Raw genomic sequence first — 21,443 nt, 5'->3', positions numbered from 1 at the left:
TTTTATCTTCTGCGTACATTCGTAAAGCTAAAAAATGTACAGCTTGTGAGAAGCATGATATGAATGTAAAATTGCTTATCAAAATCGCATTACTAGATTCTCCAATCTTATTTTCTATCTCAAGTGAACCTCGCACTGCAGTTCTTTCTTGAGGCTGCTAATTTTATACTTTGTAAGATCGAACACTTAATCATAATTAAAATGATGTCTTATTTTTGAAAGACTGTGACGGTGCACCATCTGTATCTGACGGGACTGTGAGCTTAACCTCTACAACTACCACTTTTGGATCAACTGCAAGTGTCAACTGTGACTCTGGATATGATTCAAGTGCAGATACAATAACGTGCCAAGCAAGTGGAGTTTGGCAGACACCAACCTGTACCATCAAAGGTATTCATCCTAAGATATCTATCTCCAAATGTCAGAGCGAAATGCTTGATAGAAGGCTTAATAAATATATTTATCGGATCACAACAATGCATTTTCTTCTCTTTCACTTTTCATGATATAATTTGATTGGTTTATTGCAAAATGTTTCCAAAATTCTTGATAAAGAAATGGAGTATGATGCCATGGTCAGTATATTTAGGATGGTGTGTTGTTAGCAAATACCTCAAATACCCATCTGTCACTGATAATAGTGTATGAAATAGAGCTTAAAAATATATGTTTCGTCAGATGTCAACATGTCTTTCCTCTGATTCTATTTGTCACGAGATTAATTGATAGATTTATTACAAAATGCGCACAAAATCAATGACAAAAGAATGGAAAGAAATTGACCCGCGAACTTCCATTCCCACCATTATTCTAGTTTTTCAGATTGGTAAGATGTACTTAACCATCTGCTATTTGCTCGGAGGTTTTTTCCTAAATCGTGCTGTTTTGAAATGCATCATAAATCACGTAGATTTTAAATGTTTCTTGAAAGGACCCTGAATATAGAAGTGTGACTTTTAACAAGATTAACTCAGACCTATTGCCTAGCGTCTCTTTTAAATGTACTGTTTTGTCTTGCTGAAGTTCAAAATGCACAGAGGGGGACTATAGAACCTTTACCCCTATATATACTCTAGTAATCTAGACTAGTAGGATGTACTTGCTCAGATTGTTTTATCTGAAGTTGCTTTATAATTCACCGGCTTTTATATAGAATTACAAATCTGTCAGGAGAATCCTCGACGTTCAACTTAAAGTTTGCCACAGTTATTTATGTTTTAAAGTCATAACATTATATTTAAATCTTTAGAAAAATGTTAAAAATTAATGTTTATTTGCTAATGTAAAATTGTACCTAATCCCTTTTTCCCGTAAACAATCTGCCTCGGAGTTTTAAGGTATAAGACTACGACTGTCACACTGGGTTACCTCCACTAACACGTTACAAACACTTTTGAATTTCGAAAGGAAAATTTAGTAAAAATATCAAACTTTTTTCTGTGTGTGCTTTCAATACATATAACATGTAAGTAACTAATTTTCAAAACCTTTTAAGAAATATGGCAGTAATTTTCTAGACTTTTCTCTCTTTTTGTTGTCGTCCAATTTGCCTTTATGCCTAATAGATAATGATCAATGCAGGTTCAACTATAATTCCTCTAGAAAATTTCAATCTCTGGACATGCGTTACGGTAAGTGTTGTCAAATGGTAAGAGGTTCGAAAGAGGAACAGACGCATGACCTTAAGAACACTAAATGATTATTCTTTTGGACATGCAGCTATCTTAATGCTAGCTTTATTTTGTAAGTTAGATTTTTTTAGATATATTACATAAGTCTACTTGTCTAGACCATCTAGAGAAACTAGACATTTCTCACGGGCAGTTGTGGGAGACAAGCGCTTTTCTCAAAAGCAGCTCTGGTTTGACAAAGCATTATCCAAATGTTTTATATCAATTCCAGAGAAGCAATATGGCGCAGCGGGGTGGGGTGTATCCTCTTTTACAAAAGCAGAATTCTGTTTTAAAGTTATTCTTAAACATATAAATGATAACGGTTTAAACATTTCGCTGTTCTGTATCTGCTAGACTGTATGATTCCACGATCATTTCCACATGGAGACTCTGACACTTCAAATGGAACAACTTTCGGATCTATTGCCAGCATTCGATGCGAACCTGGATATACGCTTCAAGGTGATCAGTTTACAGAATGTATGTCAAATGGAAGTTGGAGCACATTTCATGCAAACTGCACACAAAACGGTATGAAGATTGCCTTTCCCTTTGGGACTAAAGGTTCATGCTATTTCAACCCTTCACCGTTTTACACCTTTCCGTCTGTGCGTCCATTAAGTATATTTGTTCGGTACATATAATTGATTTGCAAGATCCTGTTAGGCTCGAAACACGGCAGGTCTTTGGGTCTTTGATAAAACAATATAGTACAATGTGTTGCGCTTATGACCTATACCACTTTCTGCAATGTCAATATCAAGATGGTCATAAAGACTTAAGGAACGTTTATTTATTTATTTTTTATTATTATTTATTTTTTTTATTTATTTATTTTTAATAAAACTACACAGCCGATCAATATTACACTATATGACGGGATCTTAGTGCGAAATGATCATTCTCTGATAAGTTTTATAAGAGTTAAGATGTTAAACTATGGTAATTCAATGGATTTTCATCAGTTTTAAAGGAAACGCAGGAATGTTTGATTGGGTTTTCTTTTCTTAAATTCTTAATACTAATTGAATGTGGTCTATCACACTATGGAACAGTTTCTGTTGCTTTTTTTAATTTTTATATTCATTCTGTTAGAATTTTTTGAAGGAATAGAAAGACCCATTACATAGGGTTAGAACCCTTGAGTATGTGTTAATACTTTTTAAGCAGTTTATAACAACCCCCGTTTCATATCTGCATTTTACAGATATTTGTATATTTTAAGAATCTGCACTAAACCAGTTTTTGAAATAACATGTTAAGCTTCCAAGTTAATTTTTTTCGGTATATCGTGCAGGGTAGCACTACCAAGATATGCAACAAGGGGTGGTAATTTTAACTTTACACATACTATTTCTAATGCGATTTGGCTGTGTAAATTTCACTGCAAATCTTTGTTAATTATAATTCAATAGTTCTTACATTCATGTCATTTCTTAGGCAAAAAATAATCCCACCTGGTTGTGCAACCAGAACAGGAAAATCAAATTTTAGAAGAACGTGTTGTGTAGATGAACAAATATTTATAGAAACCAGTAACTTGACCAAAATCAAGTTAGCCACCTTTAAGATAGATCTTTAGGTAAAATTACCAACATTTGAATCTGGATAACCTGATTACCCTGAATATGTAGTTTAATCTATATAATAATTTACTTTAGGCTTGCGTATAGGGAACAATGAATCTACATTGCCCATTTACTAGTATAGATTTTAGTAGAATTAGTAGTTTGTTAGCAGAGTACAATTAGTATACTATTAACAGTATATAATAATAATGCTATTAACAATTAATATCTTATTTACCGTATACAATCAGTATACTATTAACAATTAGTGTCTTATTAACAGTATACTGTTGACAGTATATAATTAGTATACTATTAACGCTATATCGTATACTATTGACCATCCATGGCATAATCAATTTGCATATCATTACACAGTAAGATGAATAATAGTATATTGATAGTAGTTTGTTATACTTATACTATTAACTCATTTGCATGTGATTTTTTATTAATTTTATACTAATGGTAAACTGTATACAATTAATTGTTTGATATAATGTTTTTTCTCTGTTTTATTTCGTTTGCGCCAGCACAAATGTCAGAGCTTGGTTTGAGGTCAAAATCATGTTGGGTATTTTTGAGTTCGATACTATAGACGGAGAATATATATAGCAAAAAAAAAGTATTCTGGTTTGTTGTCTACTACTCAGATCCTCAGCTTTAAATTTAGTGTCTTAAATATAGCTTCAAGACATTTACGTTATTTCCATTTACTTGTTATTTCCATGGCAAGTCCAGTACCTTGTGCATTTAGGGTTTTGAAAAAAACTTTAAACATAACGAAGGTAGGCATTGTCCGTCCGTCCGTTCGTGCGTACGTGCGTCCGTGTAAATTCTTGTCTGGCTGTAACTCTGCCATCGGTGAAGGGATTTTAAAATAACTTGGCACAAATAGTCACCATATAATGAGACAATGTGTTCCTAGTTTCAAATTCAAGGTCACACTTCGTGTCAGGTCCATAACTCTGCCATCCATTTAGGGATTTGGAAATAACTTGGCATAAATGATAAACATTATAAGACTATGTGTCATGCGCAAGACCCAGATTCCTAGCTTCGAGTTAAAAGTTACAGGTCTGTTTCGTGTCCGGTTAATAACTCTGCCATTCAACAAGGAGTTTTAAAATACCTTGGCATAACTATTCACCATAATGAGATACATGTCATGCGCAAAAACCAGACCCTAGCTCTAAAGTCAATGTCACACTTAGATGTTAAATGTTATTAGGATCTGTTTCTTGTCCAGTCCAAAACTCTGCCACCGATGAAGGGATTTTAAAATTACTACGCATAAATACTCCCTATAATAAGATGACGTGTCATGTGCAAGACACAACTCCCTAGTTCCAAGGTCAAGATCACACTTTGAAGTCAAATGTCAACATGGTTTTTTCTTGTCTGGTCCATATTTCTGCCATTTATCATGAGATTTGAAAATAGTTCCACACAACTGATAACCATACAGAGAAAGTTTGTCACGCTTATGACCCTGGTCTCTTAGGTCAAGGTCAAGGACGCATAATTATTCATACCTAAACTATTCTTGCATATTTGCGCAGACAACTGAAGGATTTTTGGGCACGCTTTTGGGACATTTATCACTTATATTCACAATTATTGTTTGCAATAGTTCTGCAAATAATCAGCATAAAAAATTATGAAATATCGCAAATTGAATTCATGTCTAAAGCTCCAAAGCCAGCGTCAAAGGAATATATCCATATTTTGATTTGGCCTCTATATTATGCAGGAATAGTTTTTAAAGTAATTAAAGTTTTAATCACAATGTAACATTTGGACATATCTTGCTGAGGATAATACTCAAAAGTCATGGAAACGTCTGTCCATAACTCTTTTCTCTGACTATTTGTATTTATAAAAGTGACATAACTGAACATTCTTTTATATGTGGAAATTCCATATTAAGCAAATTATTAAAGTGTGATTTTCATGATTCAAATGATTGTTCCAGTATCTTTTTTTTTCATGTAAGTAATTAATTCATAATACTGAATTAAGTGTGAAGAAGCTGCATTTTATACATGACTAGCTTGAAAGGAATCATTTGAGTATTGTATTATCTTCCTGAAGGCTATTTCGATAAGGCTGGCTAAGTTCGATGTTAGCATTTGTATACAGTAACAGTGATTATCAGTTCAGCCATGTCAATCTTTTGATTTATTCACCTGTGACGGATTTATAAAAGAGATAGTAAAAAAAACAAAAATATCGCATCATTATATCTGAGTAAGTAAAAAAAACAAATTAAGATATGAATATAATCACACTGGCCATAGCTTTCGCAGAAGCGGTGGTTACAACGCCGCGGGGGTAGAGGAATTGTCGCAGAAACGGTGGATAAATATTGCCTAGGTGAATGTATTTCCGCTGTCAGCGGCAAGTTTTTCTTTATTTGTTCACATTTGGCTGGAAGCAACAGGTAAGATATGAGCCCAAATAAACTCTTGTTCAGTGCAAGAGTTAATGTTGAAGAATTTTGGTCAAAATTGTAAATCTTTTATACAAAATGGCCCTTGATTACTTGTAAATTATAGCGTAGTATGACAGTATCAAACTTCATTCATTCCCTTGTATTCCGTGAATCGGTAATGCAGGTATATGAAATAGTTGACCAAAAATGACATTAGCGTAGTGGCTTAATTAAAAGAAACTCTTTAATGCAACATGTTTGAAAAAATACATCCGACACCCAATCCAATCAATATGACATTTTCTACCGTCAACACTGAGAGAGAATAAAGGTATATGACTAACAATTTTGAGCTGTATTCTTAAAACAAAAATTTAAATTTTTACCTTTGTTATATTCATAAAATTGAACATCGTATAGAAGAAAACTTACAGCCCTCTGTCAATTTAAAATGTCCTTAACACCACATAAAAAGTTGCTGATGTGCTATGTATAGCAAAGTGCTGGAATGGCGATTATAAATACATACACCTTCGTTACGGAAGTGATACAATTTACAACGAAATGAAAACATAAACCTAAAGAATATACTTTTTTCTTCTGGCATAGAAACATGGTTTTGAAACTTTTTCTTCAAAAGATTTACACTGTTGATTAAAAAACAACAACACAATTAGTCAACAAATGACAGTACTGCCGGGCAGTGCTAAAGTATTAGATACTTGACACCTAACATAAATTTAAAAACAACATTTCATTTAAGAGACAGTCCTTAAAAAGGTACATTTTCAAACAGTTACCTGCATAAAACTGAACAGCACCTAATATAAACTACCAAATGTGCCATTTATACAAAATCTGTATATAAAGCTTGATGTAATAGAAGTGATAATACGTTACGGAAACTGTGTTACATACATAGTAGGCCTATATAAAAACTGCTGTGTGTAACAGATTACTGGGCATGATATAAAAATGTCAGGGTTCTTTAGAAACAGTTCAAATGATGAAGCTTTCTCATTATGCAGGGTTTCTATCCTTCTACGATCACCGTCAAAGAACCCCGAACAATTTTTGACTTTCCTGTCTTTTCGAAATAGTCAATTACTATGTACGCGTATGATTTCATTTATCCTTTACTTCTTTGGCGAATGGGACTTTGCATTTGTTACTTTTGGTCAACAGCGGATTGCATGCCATATAAGCTTTTAATTCGCTTCCTTTTTCAATACATATGGACAATGAAGTTAATTAATAATGCGTTAGATATCGGCTTGGAATATTTAATAGACATTATATGAAAAACAAAAAAGTTTATTAAATTAATTGTTGGAAAACATGTGGATAAATTGTTTTTGTGACATTGCCTTTTGTTAGCTGTCAGTATTGTATAGATACGCTTAACATATTATAATGCATGCATAAAATTGTTCCCTTTTTCGTTGATATCTTTACTATTACTGTTACGAAATCAAATATTTTAGATTTGATACTTCAGTTGTTTTAATAATTAATCATATTACCGGACTTTTCTTTTTAATTCAGCGGAACCATTATGAGAGTAAACGAGGCCTAGAGTAAAGGCTTCCAGTGTATGTAGAGCGGTTCTACCAAAGTGACGCTAATGTACATGTAGAAAAGAATGTACGATAAAATTTGCGAAATAATAATAATGTTTTGCGTATTTCTTATTTTTGGGGTGGCACTTATTGTTACTCTGTTGAAATCTCGTATTATGCAATACACTTTCCGGAGATATCATCAGCATTGGTATGTTATCAAGTACTATATATTTTGTATATAGACCGGATGGAAAAATAAAAGGAAAATACGATGTTTTTGAAAGAGTATGTCTGTATTTCTTTCATGCACATTTGTTGTAGCAATATACATCCTCTGCATGCGGTTATGAAGAAAATACATGTGTTAAAGTGACAGTTTGCAAAAGGATGATCAGTAAATGTTATCTTTATACATTTTCATTACGGCTCCATTGCTTCAATAAGTCGCATATTTCTAAATAGTTTATATACAAAACACTCTACAGTTCATTGACATATTGAAAAACAAAATGAAATCAAAATGATCGTTTTACTATGATGACTTACATTCTAAACATTAAAAAACATACATGTACCATCATCTCGTTTTAAAAAGCAAACAGAACGTAAGTATAGAACTATGTGTAAGAACGAATTTTAAGTGTTAATGAATAACTGCGGATAGCCAAACCCCGGATCCCGCCACCCCCATGCACTACCACTTACTAAAGGTGAGCAATTTGAATAAATCCTAGACGTCTCAGTGCTAGGATTTATTCTTTATTGCAATTTTGTACGGCTGTTCCGGTGCTTATCAATATGCACACTACATTAGAATCAATTTGCTTTGAGTGAAAATACCGAAATGGTACAAGGTCACATTCTTCATTTGTTTCATATAAACAATTAAGTCTTAAAACTTCATTTTCAGTGCTTTACAGCATTTCAGTGATATAAAAACACATAAATAGCCATAAAATATAACATGTTTTCTCACCAAAAATGAAGAAATATATATATTGAGATGCTAGGTTACATATATTAAAGAAACATTATCTGTCTGAAATACATCACCATCTGTAAATACTTTCATGAAATTTGTCATTTAGCGATAACCCGTATACATATAGATATGGAAATTCACAGTGAAAGTGATGTAGATCTTTTCTCAATCATTAAGCAATACAGCTAAGCCAAAGCTATAACTGTCACATCCTTATCTGATTCATATACAAGATCTCATCAACAACATGGAACTACATTTTGAATTGCAAAAACAGATCATCTAACATCATCTTAAATGCTTGGCGAACTTCTCTTTCGTAACACTTGGGCTAATTGTCCCTGCGGAATTAGTGGGAACCGATGCGCTATGCTAACTGCCAAATGCTAAATAAGAAGTTGTTGATGTTAAATGTCAAAAGCTTAATGTTAATGTCACATACTTAATGCTTAATTCTTAATACAAAACACTATATGCCGTATACAAAATGCTAAGTGTCATAAAACTCTACATGCAGCCACAGGAAAACAAGGCAGAGACTGAAGCACTCACGAAGGCCTTCTCAATGGTTGAAGACTCGGCAGAAGAAAGCTCCTTAGTCGTCTTTCTCACATATGCACTGTCTGTTATGGAAGTTCTGATCAACAATAAAGCTCCGCTCTAGCCAGAAGAATACAGAGCCTGAGTATAACCTGCAAAGTAGCATTCAGTGGATTACATCCATTGTGACTTGCAGGCAATGAAGAGACAGACAAACTGGCTAAGCTAGAAGCTCAGTCAGAACAACCAACAAAACCTGTGAGTTACAAGAAAAAGTCACCATCACCAAGACACTAATGAGACCAAGGATAGAGGAAGATGCTTTTCATCTCCTTGATCGGTCTGAACAAGTGATGTTGGTCAGGCTTCGCTCGGGGCACAACAAGCTCAATGCTCACATGTACAAATACAGACTGGCACAATCGCCAACTTGTTTATGTGGTTAGGAAGATCAGACTGCGTAGCATATCTTTCGGAGATGTAAAAAGGCATGACCATGAGCGAGCTGCGACTTGGCCTATAGATACAACAATGCACCAGAAACTGTATGGAGATATGAGAATCTGCGGCAAACCACAAGTTTCATCAAGCCTTCAAGGCTACTGGTCTGGCAATGTAGTTGCGAACGAGAAGAAGAAGATAAAAACAAATTCTTCTTGTCAAATGATAAATTGTAATTCTCAAATTATCAGTCTTTGTGATCTTTATCTCTTCAGCTAATGAATGTAACTTTTACTCATTTGGAAAAAAAAAATAGATGTCCTGCCTGTCTAATTTAAAGCAATAACGTTGAAGATGTTACAGGGACGACATGGAACCGAAACATTTTGCTGTAAAATGTTTATTATATAATAAAGTAACGATGTTATGTAACGAAGGGCAATGTTTTATAACTGATATCTTCAGCTCTTTATTTCAATGGAAACTTAGCAATGAGCATTTTGACATTTATTGTTTTAACAAAAAAAAGGCATTTATCATTGACAATTACAGTTCGAAAGCCAATGTTTGAAATTAAGCAGTTCGTAAATAGCATTTTTTATTTTGCATTAACATTTTTTGCAGTTACCATTGCGCATTGATCTTCAATAGGCATATCGCATTTGGTTTGTTGCATTTTATATAAAGTATTTGGCATTTTGCATTAAGTGATTGGCATTTAGCATTAAGTATTTGGTGTATAGCATTAAGTTATTGGCATTTTGCATTAAATAAATCAATTGAAAATGAAAGAGCAACTTCAAACTGGTTTTTAATTTATTTCTAACTAGTTTCGGCTTTCAATGCCTTCATCAGGGGTATAATGTTTACAATCAATAACGTTTATGACGTCATGTAGAACATGACATCATAACAATGACGTCAAAACGTATGCAACAGCATGGCGTAATTTAACATTCAAATAATTGTCATTTAGCATTTGGCTATACTTACAGCGCATCGGCCTTCAATACATATCAAATGCCAAATGCCATATCCTTTGTGCTAAATGCCTATAATGATTGCCAATGACAAATGCTACTCGTCAAATGCTTTTTTGCAATAACATATTCTGAGGGTTAAAGATGACATGATCGAAACTTTTTACTCTAAAATGTTAAGAAATATTTTTAATAGTGACAAAGTTATGTTACAAAGGTCAATGACTATTTACAGGATGCATTTATACACTGATATTCAGCTCTTTATCTGAACAAGTACTTAGCAATACGCATTTGGCATTTATTGATTCGTATTTGCAATAACCAATTATCATTTATTGTTTGACAATTACCATTTCACAGGCAATATTTGACATTAAGCATATAGCAAATAGCATTTTGCAATAACATAACTGTCATTTAGCATTTGGCAATTAGCATGGCACACCGGCTTTCGTTGGCCTTCCATAGTACTTAATAAATGTCATTTCGTTTTCAAAACATTCTGCATAAGGTGTTTGGCATTTAGCATTGTTATCTGATATTTAGCAATTGACACAGGGTGCACCAGGTTTCCCCAGGTTTCCATATAAACATGTACATTAGCATCACTTTGGTAGAACCGTTCTAAACACACTGGAAGTCTTTACTCTAGGCCTAGTTTACTCCCATTATTGTACTGCTAAACTATGGAGAGAAGTCCGGTAATATGATTAATTATTAAAGTGATAGAAGTATGAAATCTAAAATACTTGAATTCGTAACAGTAATAGTAAAGATATCAACGAAAATGAGAACAATTTTATGCATGCGTTATATGTTAAGCGTATCTATGCAATACTGACGGGTAACGATGTCACAAAAAAAATAAAAACCAAAAAAAAAAAAAAAAACCACAACATAATTTATTCACATGTTTTAAAACAATTAATTTGATAAACCTTTTTTTAATATTATATATGTTAAATATTCCAAGCCGAGATTCAACGAGTTATTCCCTAACTTCATTGTCCATATGTATTGAAAAAGGAAGCGAATGAATAACGTATATGGCATGCAATCCGTTGCATTAATATATGAAATGGTGTAAAATGGACGTATCAAAACGTTTAGAATTTTAATTGCATGCGTATTATACAAAATTTTCAAGCCAAAAATCAGCAATAGTTGTAATTAAGACCAGAAAATATTTTCTGATTAAAAGAGGCACCTTGTTGGTTCACAACTGAATGCACGTGCTAATTACTAGAATTGCACGTGCTGACGACAATTAAGAAATTTAATAAGATATTTAGAATAAAATCACTGCAAACAATAGGTATTCATAACTTAATAAAAAGTGAAAAAATCAAGTTTCTAATACCATTACTTTTTGAAATATGACAAAAGAAAGTTTTCGAGTTACCGCTAAATTTCTACGACCTCATTCAAAACCTCTATTTGTTGCCAAACTGTATTTACATAGGTGAAAAAGTTTTGTATGTTGGGTAAATTAAAATCCTTACAGAGGGCTCGTACACACGAAAGCAGTTTCAGATAGTATAGGTTATATGGCGCCAAACAGGACTGCAAATTTTGGTTGCACATCTCATTTACATCGAAATAAAAACATGAGGTAGGGAATTAAAATTTGCATACCTGCTGTAATCAGAGTTACCGCAAAACCAAGTATTAAAACCCTATTAGTCGCCTCTTACGATCATGCAAGTGTAAGGCAGTGGTTCCAATTCTTTTCATGCACAGATCGTCCCAGAACCACATGGGGCCCGTCCAAATATGACCCATGGATATATTATAATATTTGAACCGAATCTCTAACATGTTTACATGTATTTTAGAGTTCAAAAAGTCAAAAATGTATGTAGTTGGCATTTATTTAAATTATTTATTTTAGATAAACTATTTTGCTTTCCGTATCGGGACATTCATGCATCTGGTGAATTATAAGATGATGTGTAAATTATCCACCTTTCAAACAACATACGTTAGCATATTTATTTCAGAAAAGAACAAATTTATGTCTTAATGTGTAAGCAAAGTTTAATTTTGGAAATTAACAAATTAACAATTTTTCATTTTGGGATTTATTATCTAGTCAAAATTGTTAAAATATTTAGATGTTTCGAACGGGTACAATAAATCAAAGATAATGTTTGCGGAAGCTCTGTTATTTAATGTGTTATCCATTGCTTGTTATCACACTACGGGTAATAAACTGCAATAATGAGGGCTGATTGTGGATCTTTTATACCTTTTTGGCTGTACATAATAAACATGTTTCGTTGAGAGAAAGGAGACGTGTACTTGCAGCAATGAAATAAAAATCCATAGAATATTAATGATAATGTTTAATTCTTTGATTTAACAAATTATGCCTTTTGCCGGCTACTTCAATTTCAGATTTATACCTCGCAACAAGTAAAGTTTCTTAAATCTTCTTATTGCTCATATTCAATTATCATGATTATATAATGCAGCATCTAAATATACCAAATACTCATAATATTATATGGATATATGTCTACATATTTTTTCATATGATGCAAAAATCGAATCGGGCAAGATGTTTATCAAATATAATCCATTGAAATTTTGTTTATATTTTGTGGAGAATGAATGTATAAGTATTCTTTTATGCGTTCATATAATAAACGTACAAAATTCAGCACATTTTATATGTAATTTTTACGATAGAAACATGCTCTTAGCCGTAGATTATATAAGATATGGTTCAAAATATATAAGTAACTTTAAACAGTCAGAAAACGGATGCAAAAATCAATAGCACATTGTTTCTAGATATCCATTTTCAATTTCTGTCTTGTGTCAAAGTGATGTACAACAGGGAAAGTGCAGTTCAGGTTATTAAAAAGTTCAAAACGGAATCGAAACGGATGCGTTGCAACTGTATCCACCGTTCCTGCGTTGATTGGAATCATTTTAGTTGATTATTTTATATGCCTGTAAGGAGAATTCACCGATAGCGAGGAAATGGTTGATGTTTGATACTGTTTGATACTTATGATATTATGCAAAACGCAATGAGGGGTCGTTTTATATAAACAGTCTACAACTTTAAACAAACTTCTACAAAATCAGCAGTCCTACATCTAAGCTTAATTTGAAAAAAAAAATGTGAAACTCATTAGAAAACTAATCAATTAGATTCTTCCATATTTATATTTATCCACCTCTTCTCAGACGAATCCTCAACACCACTGCGTTGGAACCATCGCATTATCGAAAGCTACTACCAGTGTGAAAATCAAACGATCTTGTTTTAATACATTACGAAATTATGATACATCTTTATTTTCGACGTTGAAATCATATTATAAAATGCCAGGTTTAATGCTTATATCTCTACATATTATTAAAGCGCTAATTCCAATAGAAAAACTCAATGCAGTTTAAAATCAACTGAGCCATTTTGATCGCCTTTTATTTATCAGAGGAAATGAAAAATGTCGAAATTCATATGATTTATTTGTTTGGTCATATGCAACACATTCATGAAGTTGTAATGAGATCGAAACACAGTTTGAAAATCTAGACGGACAAACCTTTTAGGTATTACAGTGATGTAGGTGCATTTTTGTTTCATGCCAGCGCTTGCATGTATTAACAGGTATGCATGACTTTTGTTTTATCTAACAGTATGCCGTAATCTCACGTATCCTCAGAATGGTTATATTGACACTAGTCAGAAGTCCGTTGCAGTGTATTCTTGCATCACCGGATATGAAGTTAACGGATCCAGTACATTAATTTGTACTATTGACGGACATTGGGACAAAGCTATTCCGACATGCACCATTAAGGGTGAGTCAAAGTGGGTAATGTAGTGTCTATTTCCTGTTTCAATATTTCAGAAACTGTCATATTTTTGTATTTTAGTTGTTTTGATGTTTTGTACTAGAGTTACTCATCATAAAAGTTGCGAAGATGTTTTTCAATATTTTTAAAAAGATTAAGTTTTATTCTAATGAGAATGTTTTGAAAAATTGTATAAGAATCTAATAACAGGAGTTTAAACAATGTTCTATTGTCCAATTTTAGTTTTATTTCTCAAGAAAAGGTAGAGTAGTATCCATATCTAAGTAGAATTTTTTATCTACAATCCTTTTTATTGAATAGGGTATGCTGTGAAACCATTTATTTTCGCGAGCATGGAGTCCCGAAAAAGGCTATTTCGTGACTTAAACTTTTTACAATAATGATAATGTACGGGTATTTACTTCTTCGTTTGGATAAATGTCATGGATAGACACAACCGCAAAATCCACAACATTTACTCCCCGATAAACATTATTGATAAAAGTATCAGGCATCTATATCAGTGATATTTTAGCTTTTTATATTTTATTTTGTGTTTCTAGAAAGCACAAAGATGAAAGAAATCTAAGCTCAAGAGTGTTATTTTATTATGCTAAAATACATACTTGGTTATTTGCAACTTTCGAAAATAATTTTCACGTTCTCTTTAGACTGTGGTGTTTTACAAGATCCAGCAAATGGACAAGTCACTTATGCCAGAAATATGACCTCTTACGGATCAAATGCTACATATTCATGCCAATCTGGATACGACATTAGTGGTCCTAATATCATATATTGTAATGCGTCAGGACATTGGAGCGACAATACAACGTATTGTCAGATAAAAGGTTATTTTGTGTAATTCATTTTTAAACTTTCAAAGATATTTCCGAACTTTGTGAAAGTAAAATGGACGTCTATATTAACAAGTTCAGCAAAGGATATTTGCTGTTAATACGCGGAAAGCCCGAGCGGGGCCGAAGGCCCGGCCAGGGCTAGGAGCGCCTATAGATAACATGTATGACGTATGTGAAATATTTGAAACAATATTGAAAACAAATAAGAAAAATATTTCCAATACCGTGCAAATTAAACTTCGTCTCCAGCTGACATGTGGTCGCCATTTTGAAAGTCTTGATTATTTAGGCGCTCATTGGTCAAATTTAAACGTAATCGCTTACTGAGTAAGACAGGAATTGTTGACTTTTGGGAAATTTAATTACGACAACATTAACGACAAAACTTAATTTGTGTATATTTTTCTTTATGGACAGCTTCATCAATCTTTCTATGGTCTGACTTTATATGGTGAAACTTCACATGAAAAGTTAGTGAACTACGACATGAACGCTACAACACTTTGCTCTATGGCGTCATCGGCGTCAATAAAAATCATTTCTGCGGTCCACTATTTATAGGACATCTAATACTGAATTATTTTGAGTGAAATCAAATTGACAAGATTTAATCTTTAGATATTAAATTCAAATGTATAAAATCCTCATCAAATGTTATTAATTTTATTAAATATTTATATTAAGTTCGCATTAGAACTCTAGATCTATTTATAATTGAGCCTAAAGCATAGTACTGTTAGCATGGTTAGTACATATAAACTGGCAAAGTTTATGTTTTATTTAGTACACGTATATAAAAGAAGTGAGTAGTGGGTCTGGTAACCGGACCCCTAGACCTCAATGTACATATAATATTATGTGTATAAGGTGTTCGCTAGTAAAAGATATATGTTTAATCATAAAAATGCCGTTATTACGTGTTGTTGTTATTATTATTATTATTATTTATAATTAGCTCTCACTCGGGTTTGAGGTATATTGTCTATGACATTTTAACAGCAGTTTCTAGTAGTCATTAATATTTATTTTTTCAAGCAGCAAAAGGAATTAAACAATTTATGAGCACAATCCATGTCTTAAAATACTAGAACTCATTAAGTTTATCATTTATTGAATTCATCACTCCCATGAAAAACAAGAAATAGACAAAAGCTTAAAGTTAGGGCGTACAAATTCCTATTTATCATTTATCAAATTTGCAATCCTAGTTTTCCTTTTAAAGTTCTATTAAAAATGATAGATAAAGCTCAAGCAGGACGAACAACTCAAACTTGCATGTCACACAGACGTAATGTATAAAGTAATGCATTAATAATTTTGTTTCTTAGATACTTTACTTTTATATAACCTTATGTCTGTATGACTTACAGAGTTGAGTTGCTCATACTGCTTGCGCTTATTTTTCATTTTTAACTTTTAACTTTAGCTGCTTAAATGGTTTTTTACCAACTGTATGCAAAATAGATTTTTTCAAACGTGCGATCTGTGGTTCAGTAAATTTCCAATTAAAATAACTATCAAATGTATGTAATTTCGCAAACTACATTGTTTGTAATTGAAAAACAACAGCGTTTACTCAAACGTATATATTTTTCAGAATAAGTAACGATTGTATTTGTGTCCCTTTCATTAATTGACACAAAAATCAAACCTCAGTATTCTGCATCTGAATTTCATACAGATAAAAATAACATTCCAGTAGAAAAAAAAAGATATATTTGTTAGCCTCTTAGTATGACAGCACAATTATTTCTACCTCTACCTACATTCAACGCGGAATAATGATACTATACATTTTTGTATTTCTCTTTAAATTTATCAGCAACATTCACAGAAAGGGGGGGGGGGGGGGGGGGGGGGCGAGGGGTCCCAGTTAGGTGTCTGCGCAAAGTGTTTTTTGATTTTATTTATACTTTGTGGTAATATACCTGCATGTATTAAGTTTCATTAACAAGAGTTACTGTTACCAGTTTTGACTTACTTTTATAGATATTCACATTTAAAGTGGGTGGGGTAATCTGACATGTGACCAGCCAGGAACACAATTTTATTTTTTAAAAAATGGTTCTTACTTTTTACCTGAAACTTCCATGATAAAATAACTAAGCAATGGACATTCACACAGCATGTTGCATTTTAAATTGTACTGAATACTTTTTTCATCACAGAACCACAAAGTGGTCAAATCAAATTTACTGATTTTCAATGGACGAACTTTACCAAATAGCTAAAATATGTTTTATTAGTTGAGATATTGAGGTGTTATTTTCAGCAGATATTGTTACCTAAATAAACATTAAAATGACAGTATATCAGTACACTCTGGTTAATCTGAAGAGTGGTACACTCTCAAACTGGGAAAAAGTGGGTGGGGTAAATAAATATTCGAAGCAACACTACAAAAATTGTGCAGTTGTTAAGAAATGGCCTCAGATTGTCAATTACTATCTTAATTTTATTAAATACAGCATTGATTGATAAATTTTAACAAAACATTTCCCACTTTATACATGTGTGTCACGCTCGGGCTTTCCGCGTATAAAAGTAAAGTATTTAAGAAACAAATACTTTACTTTTTACCACAATTATGTCTGTTGACAAACAAGTTTGAGTTGTTCTTACTGCTTGCGCTTCGTTTTTTATTTCTAATTAATCTTTAAAAGAAAATAAACGCTTGGGATTGTCAAGTTTGATAAATGATAAATAGGAATTTGTAAGCCTTAACTGGATTTTTTTTTTTATTTTTCTTTTTTATTAATTCTTGTTTTTCTCGGGACTGATTAATCATAATGCAGCGATTTTGTTTCCTCTATATCAATGGGTCCTGTAAAAGGACCCGTTTCCAATCCCCAAATATGGCATTTAATCTCAATTTCAGCGGTGAAACGTCCCAATTTAGAGCAAAATTATACTTTTTTTATGTCAATCCTTGGGTCACAGTTATAAAATAATTTTCCAATGAGAGAAGATGAAAGCTGACAAAATGTATATTTACAATGTACATTTTCCACCAATCTGGAGAATTTGCGACTTATTTATTCCCAATTTCCAGAAATTCGCAACTATTTGAATTAATTTTCCCCCATTGAACCGGATCCATTCCCGAAATAGTGAGAAAAAATGCTGAAATAATGAACTTAATGTTTTCTTTAGTCTGTAAGACATGGATTGTGCTCATGAATTGTTGAATTCTCTTAGCTACTTCAGTAAATAAATAGCGATGACTATCAGAATCTTCATATTCAATATGCCCCGAACCCGAGTGAGAGCTAAAAAACCCCCCTAATAACGGCATCTTTATGACACCTAATCTTATCTTTTACCAACAATTACCTTATACACTAATGATACAGTATGCTAATAGATATGTATATTGATTACTGGATCTCAACTCCGGGTATTGAGGCCCGGTTACTGGACTCCTAGCCACTTCCTTTATGTAAAGTTTTAAGTTTATGTGTATTAAAAGTACTATACATTAGGTTTCGAGAGTAGTACATACTGTATTCAAATACAGATAAACACAGTATAAATGTGTACTGGCTGTTTTTTTTTTTTTTTTTTTTTTTTTTTTTTTTTGGGGGGGGGGGGGTCTGTAAATTTTTGAGTTATTGAGGTAAATGTCAGATTTCACGCATAAAATACCTCTCGTGTTTTTCTGTATTTCATATCTTAAATTTCCATGTAAATTTCATTAAATTCGGTTCAGTAATAAGAAAGTTGATATTTTATAAACTTCAGTAATTTATGTTTTTATCCCCAAAACCACTATAACGGGCCTTAAATTGTCAATTTCAATCCGCGCCAAAATAGTCAGATTTCCCGGCTATATCGTGAATCCCGTGAAAATAGAAATAGTCAGAGCTCACGACTTAGCCGTGAGTCCCATGAAATTTAGTATTTGGCGGGACATTACCCTTTAAATAGACTGGACTAGATATGCCTTGCGCACACCACCTTCCGACATTATAGACGAATCTATGTCTGATTATTTTTTCTTGCTAGAAATTTATGCTCGATCGAGGTAAGAAATTTATTTGTTAGTTTTTTGTATGACTTTTGCATTACGATTTTTATTTGGTAAATTTTTGTGCATTCTACAGAATTCTGTAACATTTACTATTCGGCATATGATTTTAGCTAGTTTCGGTATGTCAGGATAATTTATTAAATTGTTCAGACTTTTGTAAATTATTTCGAAAGAGGAATCTAAAATGTTTCGGTTATATAAGATGTAAAAATTGTACTGAAATTTGTAACATGATATTTGTATAGCACTCTGTTTCAAAAACATATGTCAAACATTTCGTTGTTATGGAACGCCGATACTGCATTGCACTGTAATGTATAAATCTATATTGCAAGTCTAGTACCATGTATGTAATATATTATTGTAATTTGAAATTGTGTGCCAGTCTATATCATATACATACAATGTCCGTTTTGTTGTATGGCATTAGGTATTATATGGATGCCAACTATGATATAACGTTTGATTAACATTGAATTTGGTTAATTTGTAGTTGTAAATAATAGCTGCAGTTTATCATGTCCGTATCTATAATGTTTCATCATATACTTTTCATATCTTTTTCATACTTCGACTTTAGTCTTTTAAGTAAGTAATTTTTGTAATAATGGAAGTAATTAGTGACGTATTTTAATCACGTGACGTCTGAACTTAGTAGCACACATATTTTGTATAAGTAGCACGTATTATTTATGGGAGCCTACGGAGGTATGGTGTACCCAATGGAGCAGTTGTATGACCTGACTTATTTGTTTTGTTATGGTGCTTACCATATGTTATATATTTTAGCTTCTTCCGCCAGACGATTTTACCTGGTGATGTCATAACCCGGAAGTACAATGCCCGAGGTTCACTTGTCTTCACTCGCCTGGATGTGATTTTCCCAGCGCAGAGCTTTCGTCCCATGGTTGTGCCGTAAACCGCAAAGACGCTGATTTTTGTTATCCTCTAAAGTCAGCTCATGGATGCAGTCACCTACCACCATAGGGAGCCAAAACGGAATCAACGTATTTACGGTTTAAAGGGACTTGATTTGAAGATACGTTATATATTGTTTGTGCTACTTAAAGTTCGCAATTAAATTAAAGAACTGTGCCACGTCACATAGGAATGGAACTTTGAATTTTTTTCTTTCTTATAAACAGATATTTTTTATCATCTATTCATTGTTAATAATCATCTTATGTAAATAAATTTGTAAATATTGTAAAGGGTGTTGATTTGTTCTGATGGTTACTGTCGCCGGTATTGCCTTTCCTGTCACACGGGCGGGGGAGGGGGGGGGGGGGGGTTAACAATTAATTTTGTAACTAAATGACATTTAATTATGAATATAGCTTTATACGCGAACTTAATTTATATATTTAGTAAAGTTCATAACATTTGATGAGGATTTCATATATTTGAATTTAATATTTAAAGATAAAATATTTTAAGTGAAAGATGGCCAAAGGATTTCTGTAAGTATTTCTAAGTTTAAAATAAATTTCGATGAAAGCTTGAAGTGAATAATTCTCGGGATTGCCTCATGGAAAAACATACACTGGTGGCATGAGGGGAGTTGCACATTTCATTACCTTCGAATTCCATGGACGATTAAATCAAATCGTCACTGTGGTTCACTGGTTGCACATAATCCGTATTATTGTTTTACTGTTTTATCCACCAAATACCTAACATTTTTTTTATGAATTGCATCTTTACTGTAAAGACTTTATTTAATTTAACGGGCTTTCCGGTTCATAGGTAGCATCGGATTTTATATTATTTTGTGCACTTGTAGTTTCACCATAAGAGATGTTCCCCTTTGTTTACAATATTCAGATTTTTTCTATTGTATTTGGTCATTTACTTTATAGAAAGTTTAGTCTCAAATATACAATAGAGACACGTTTTTTTTTTATTGCATGCTACTTCAATGACTTGTTCTTTTTCATTCCCATTTTATAGTTTCGTACTATTGAAAAAGATATTTGATATATTTACAGATATATTTCAAGCCGATATTCCAAATATTGACTTCAAATCAATTTGACACAAAACATTGCATGAATATATATAAATTTAATTCAAAGTTTCATCTCATTAATTATCTGCATTTCTTGCAAATATTCATGAAAAGTTCTTCACATATAAGAATGACTTTTATTGAGTAAATCAAGTTAAACTCCAGTTTGTTGATATATACCTTTGTTATATTATTTTCAGATTGTAAAAACTTGACAGACCCGCCAAATGGAAAAGCCGACATGTCGAACGGCACAACATATAAGTCAGTAGGAACATATAGCTGTAACACCGGTTACACGCTACGTGGCGAAAACAGAACTATATGCACACAGACAGGAAAGTGGAGCATTCATAGAGTGAACTGCATTATTAATGGTACTATGCAAGCTTAAACTTAAATTTTTAAATTGATACGAGATTAGCTATTAGTGCGACCAGTTAGTAACATACGTGTTATAAGGTACGGATACTGTTTGACATTTGATCCTTGACTTAGTTGCTTTGATACAAGGTTAAATGAATTGTTATGTGAAGAAGAGATCTA

General features: G+C 32.6%; 1 protein-coding gene across 1 annotated transcript; it reads left to right on the top strand.

Annotated features, from left to right (window-relative positions):
- Positions 1 to 222: 222 nt before the first annotated feature.
- LOC128553005 (P-selectin-like) lies at positions 223 to 21,291 on the top strand (the record flags this gene model as incomplete). Its single annotated transcript, XM_053534109.1, has 5 exons — positions 223 to 393; positions 2,031 to 2,156; positions 13,841 to 14,005; positions 14,671 to 14,850; positions 21,098 to 21,291. Coding segments are annotated over 5 exons (836 nt in total), but the record flags the coding sequence as incomplete, so codon positions are not given.
- Positions 21,292 to 21,443: the final 152 nt, after the last annotated feature.

This window comes from Mercenaria mercenaria, unplaced genomic scaffold (genome assembly GCF_021730395.1).
Source record: "Mercenaria mercenaria strain notata unplaced genomic scaffold, MADL_Memer_1 contig_3376, whole genome shotgun sequence".
NCBI lineage: Eukaryota > Metazoa > Mollusca > Bivalvia > Venerida > Veneridae > Mercenaria > Mercenaria mercenaria.
The sequence above is the reverse complement of the archived record's forward strand: the minus strand, read 5'-3'. Positions and strand labels throughout refer to the sequence as shown.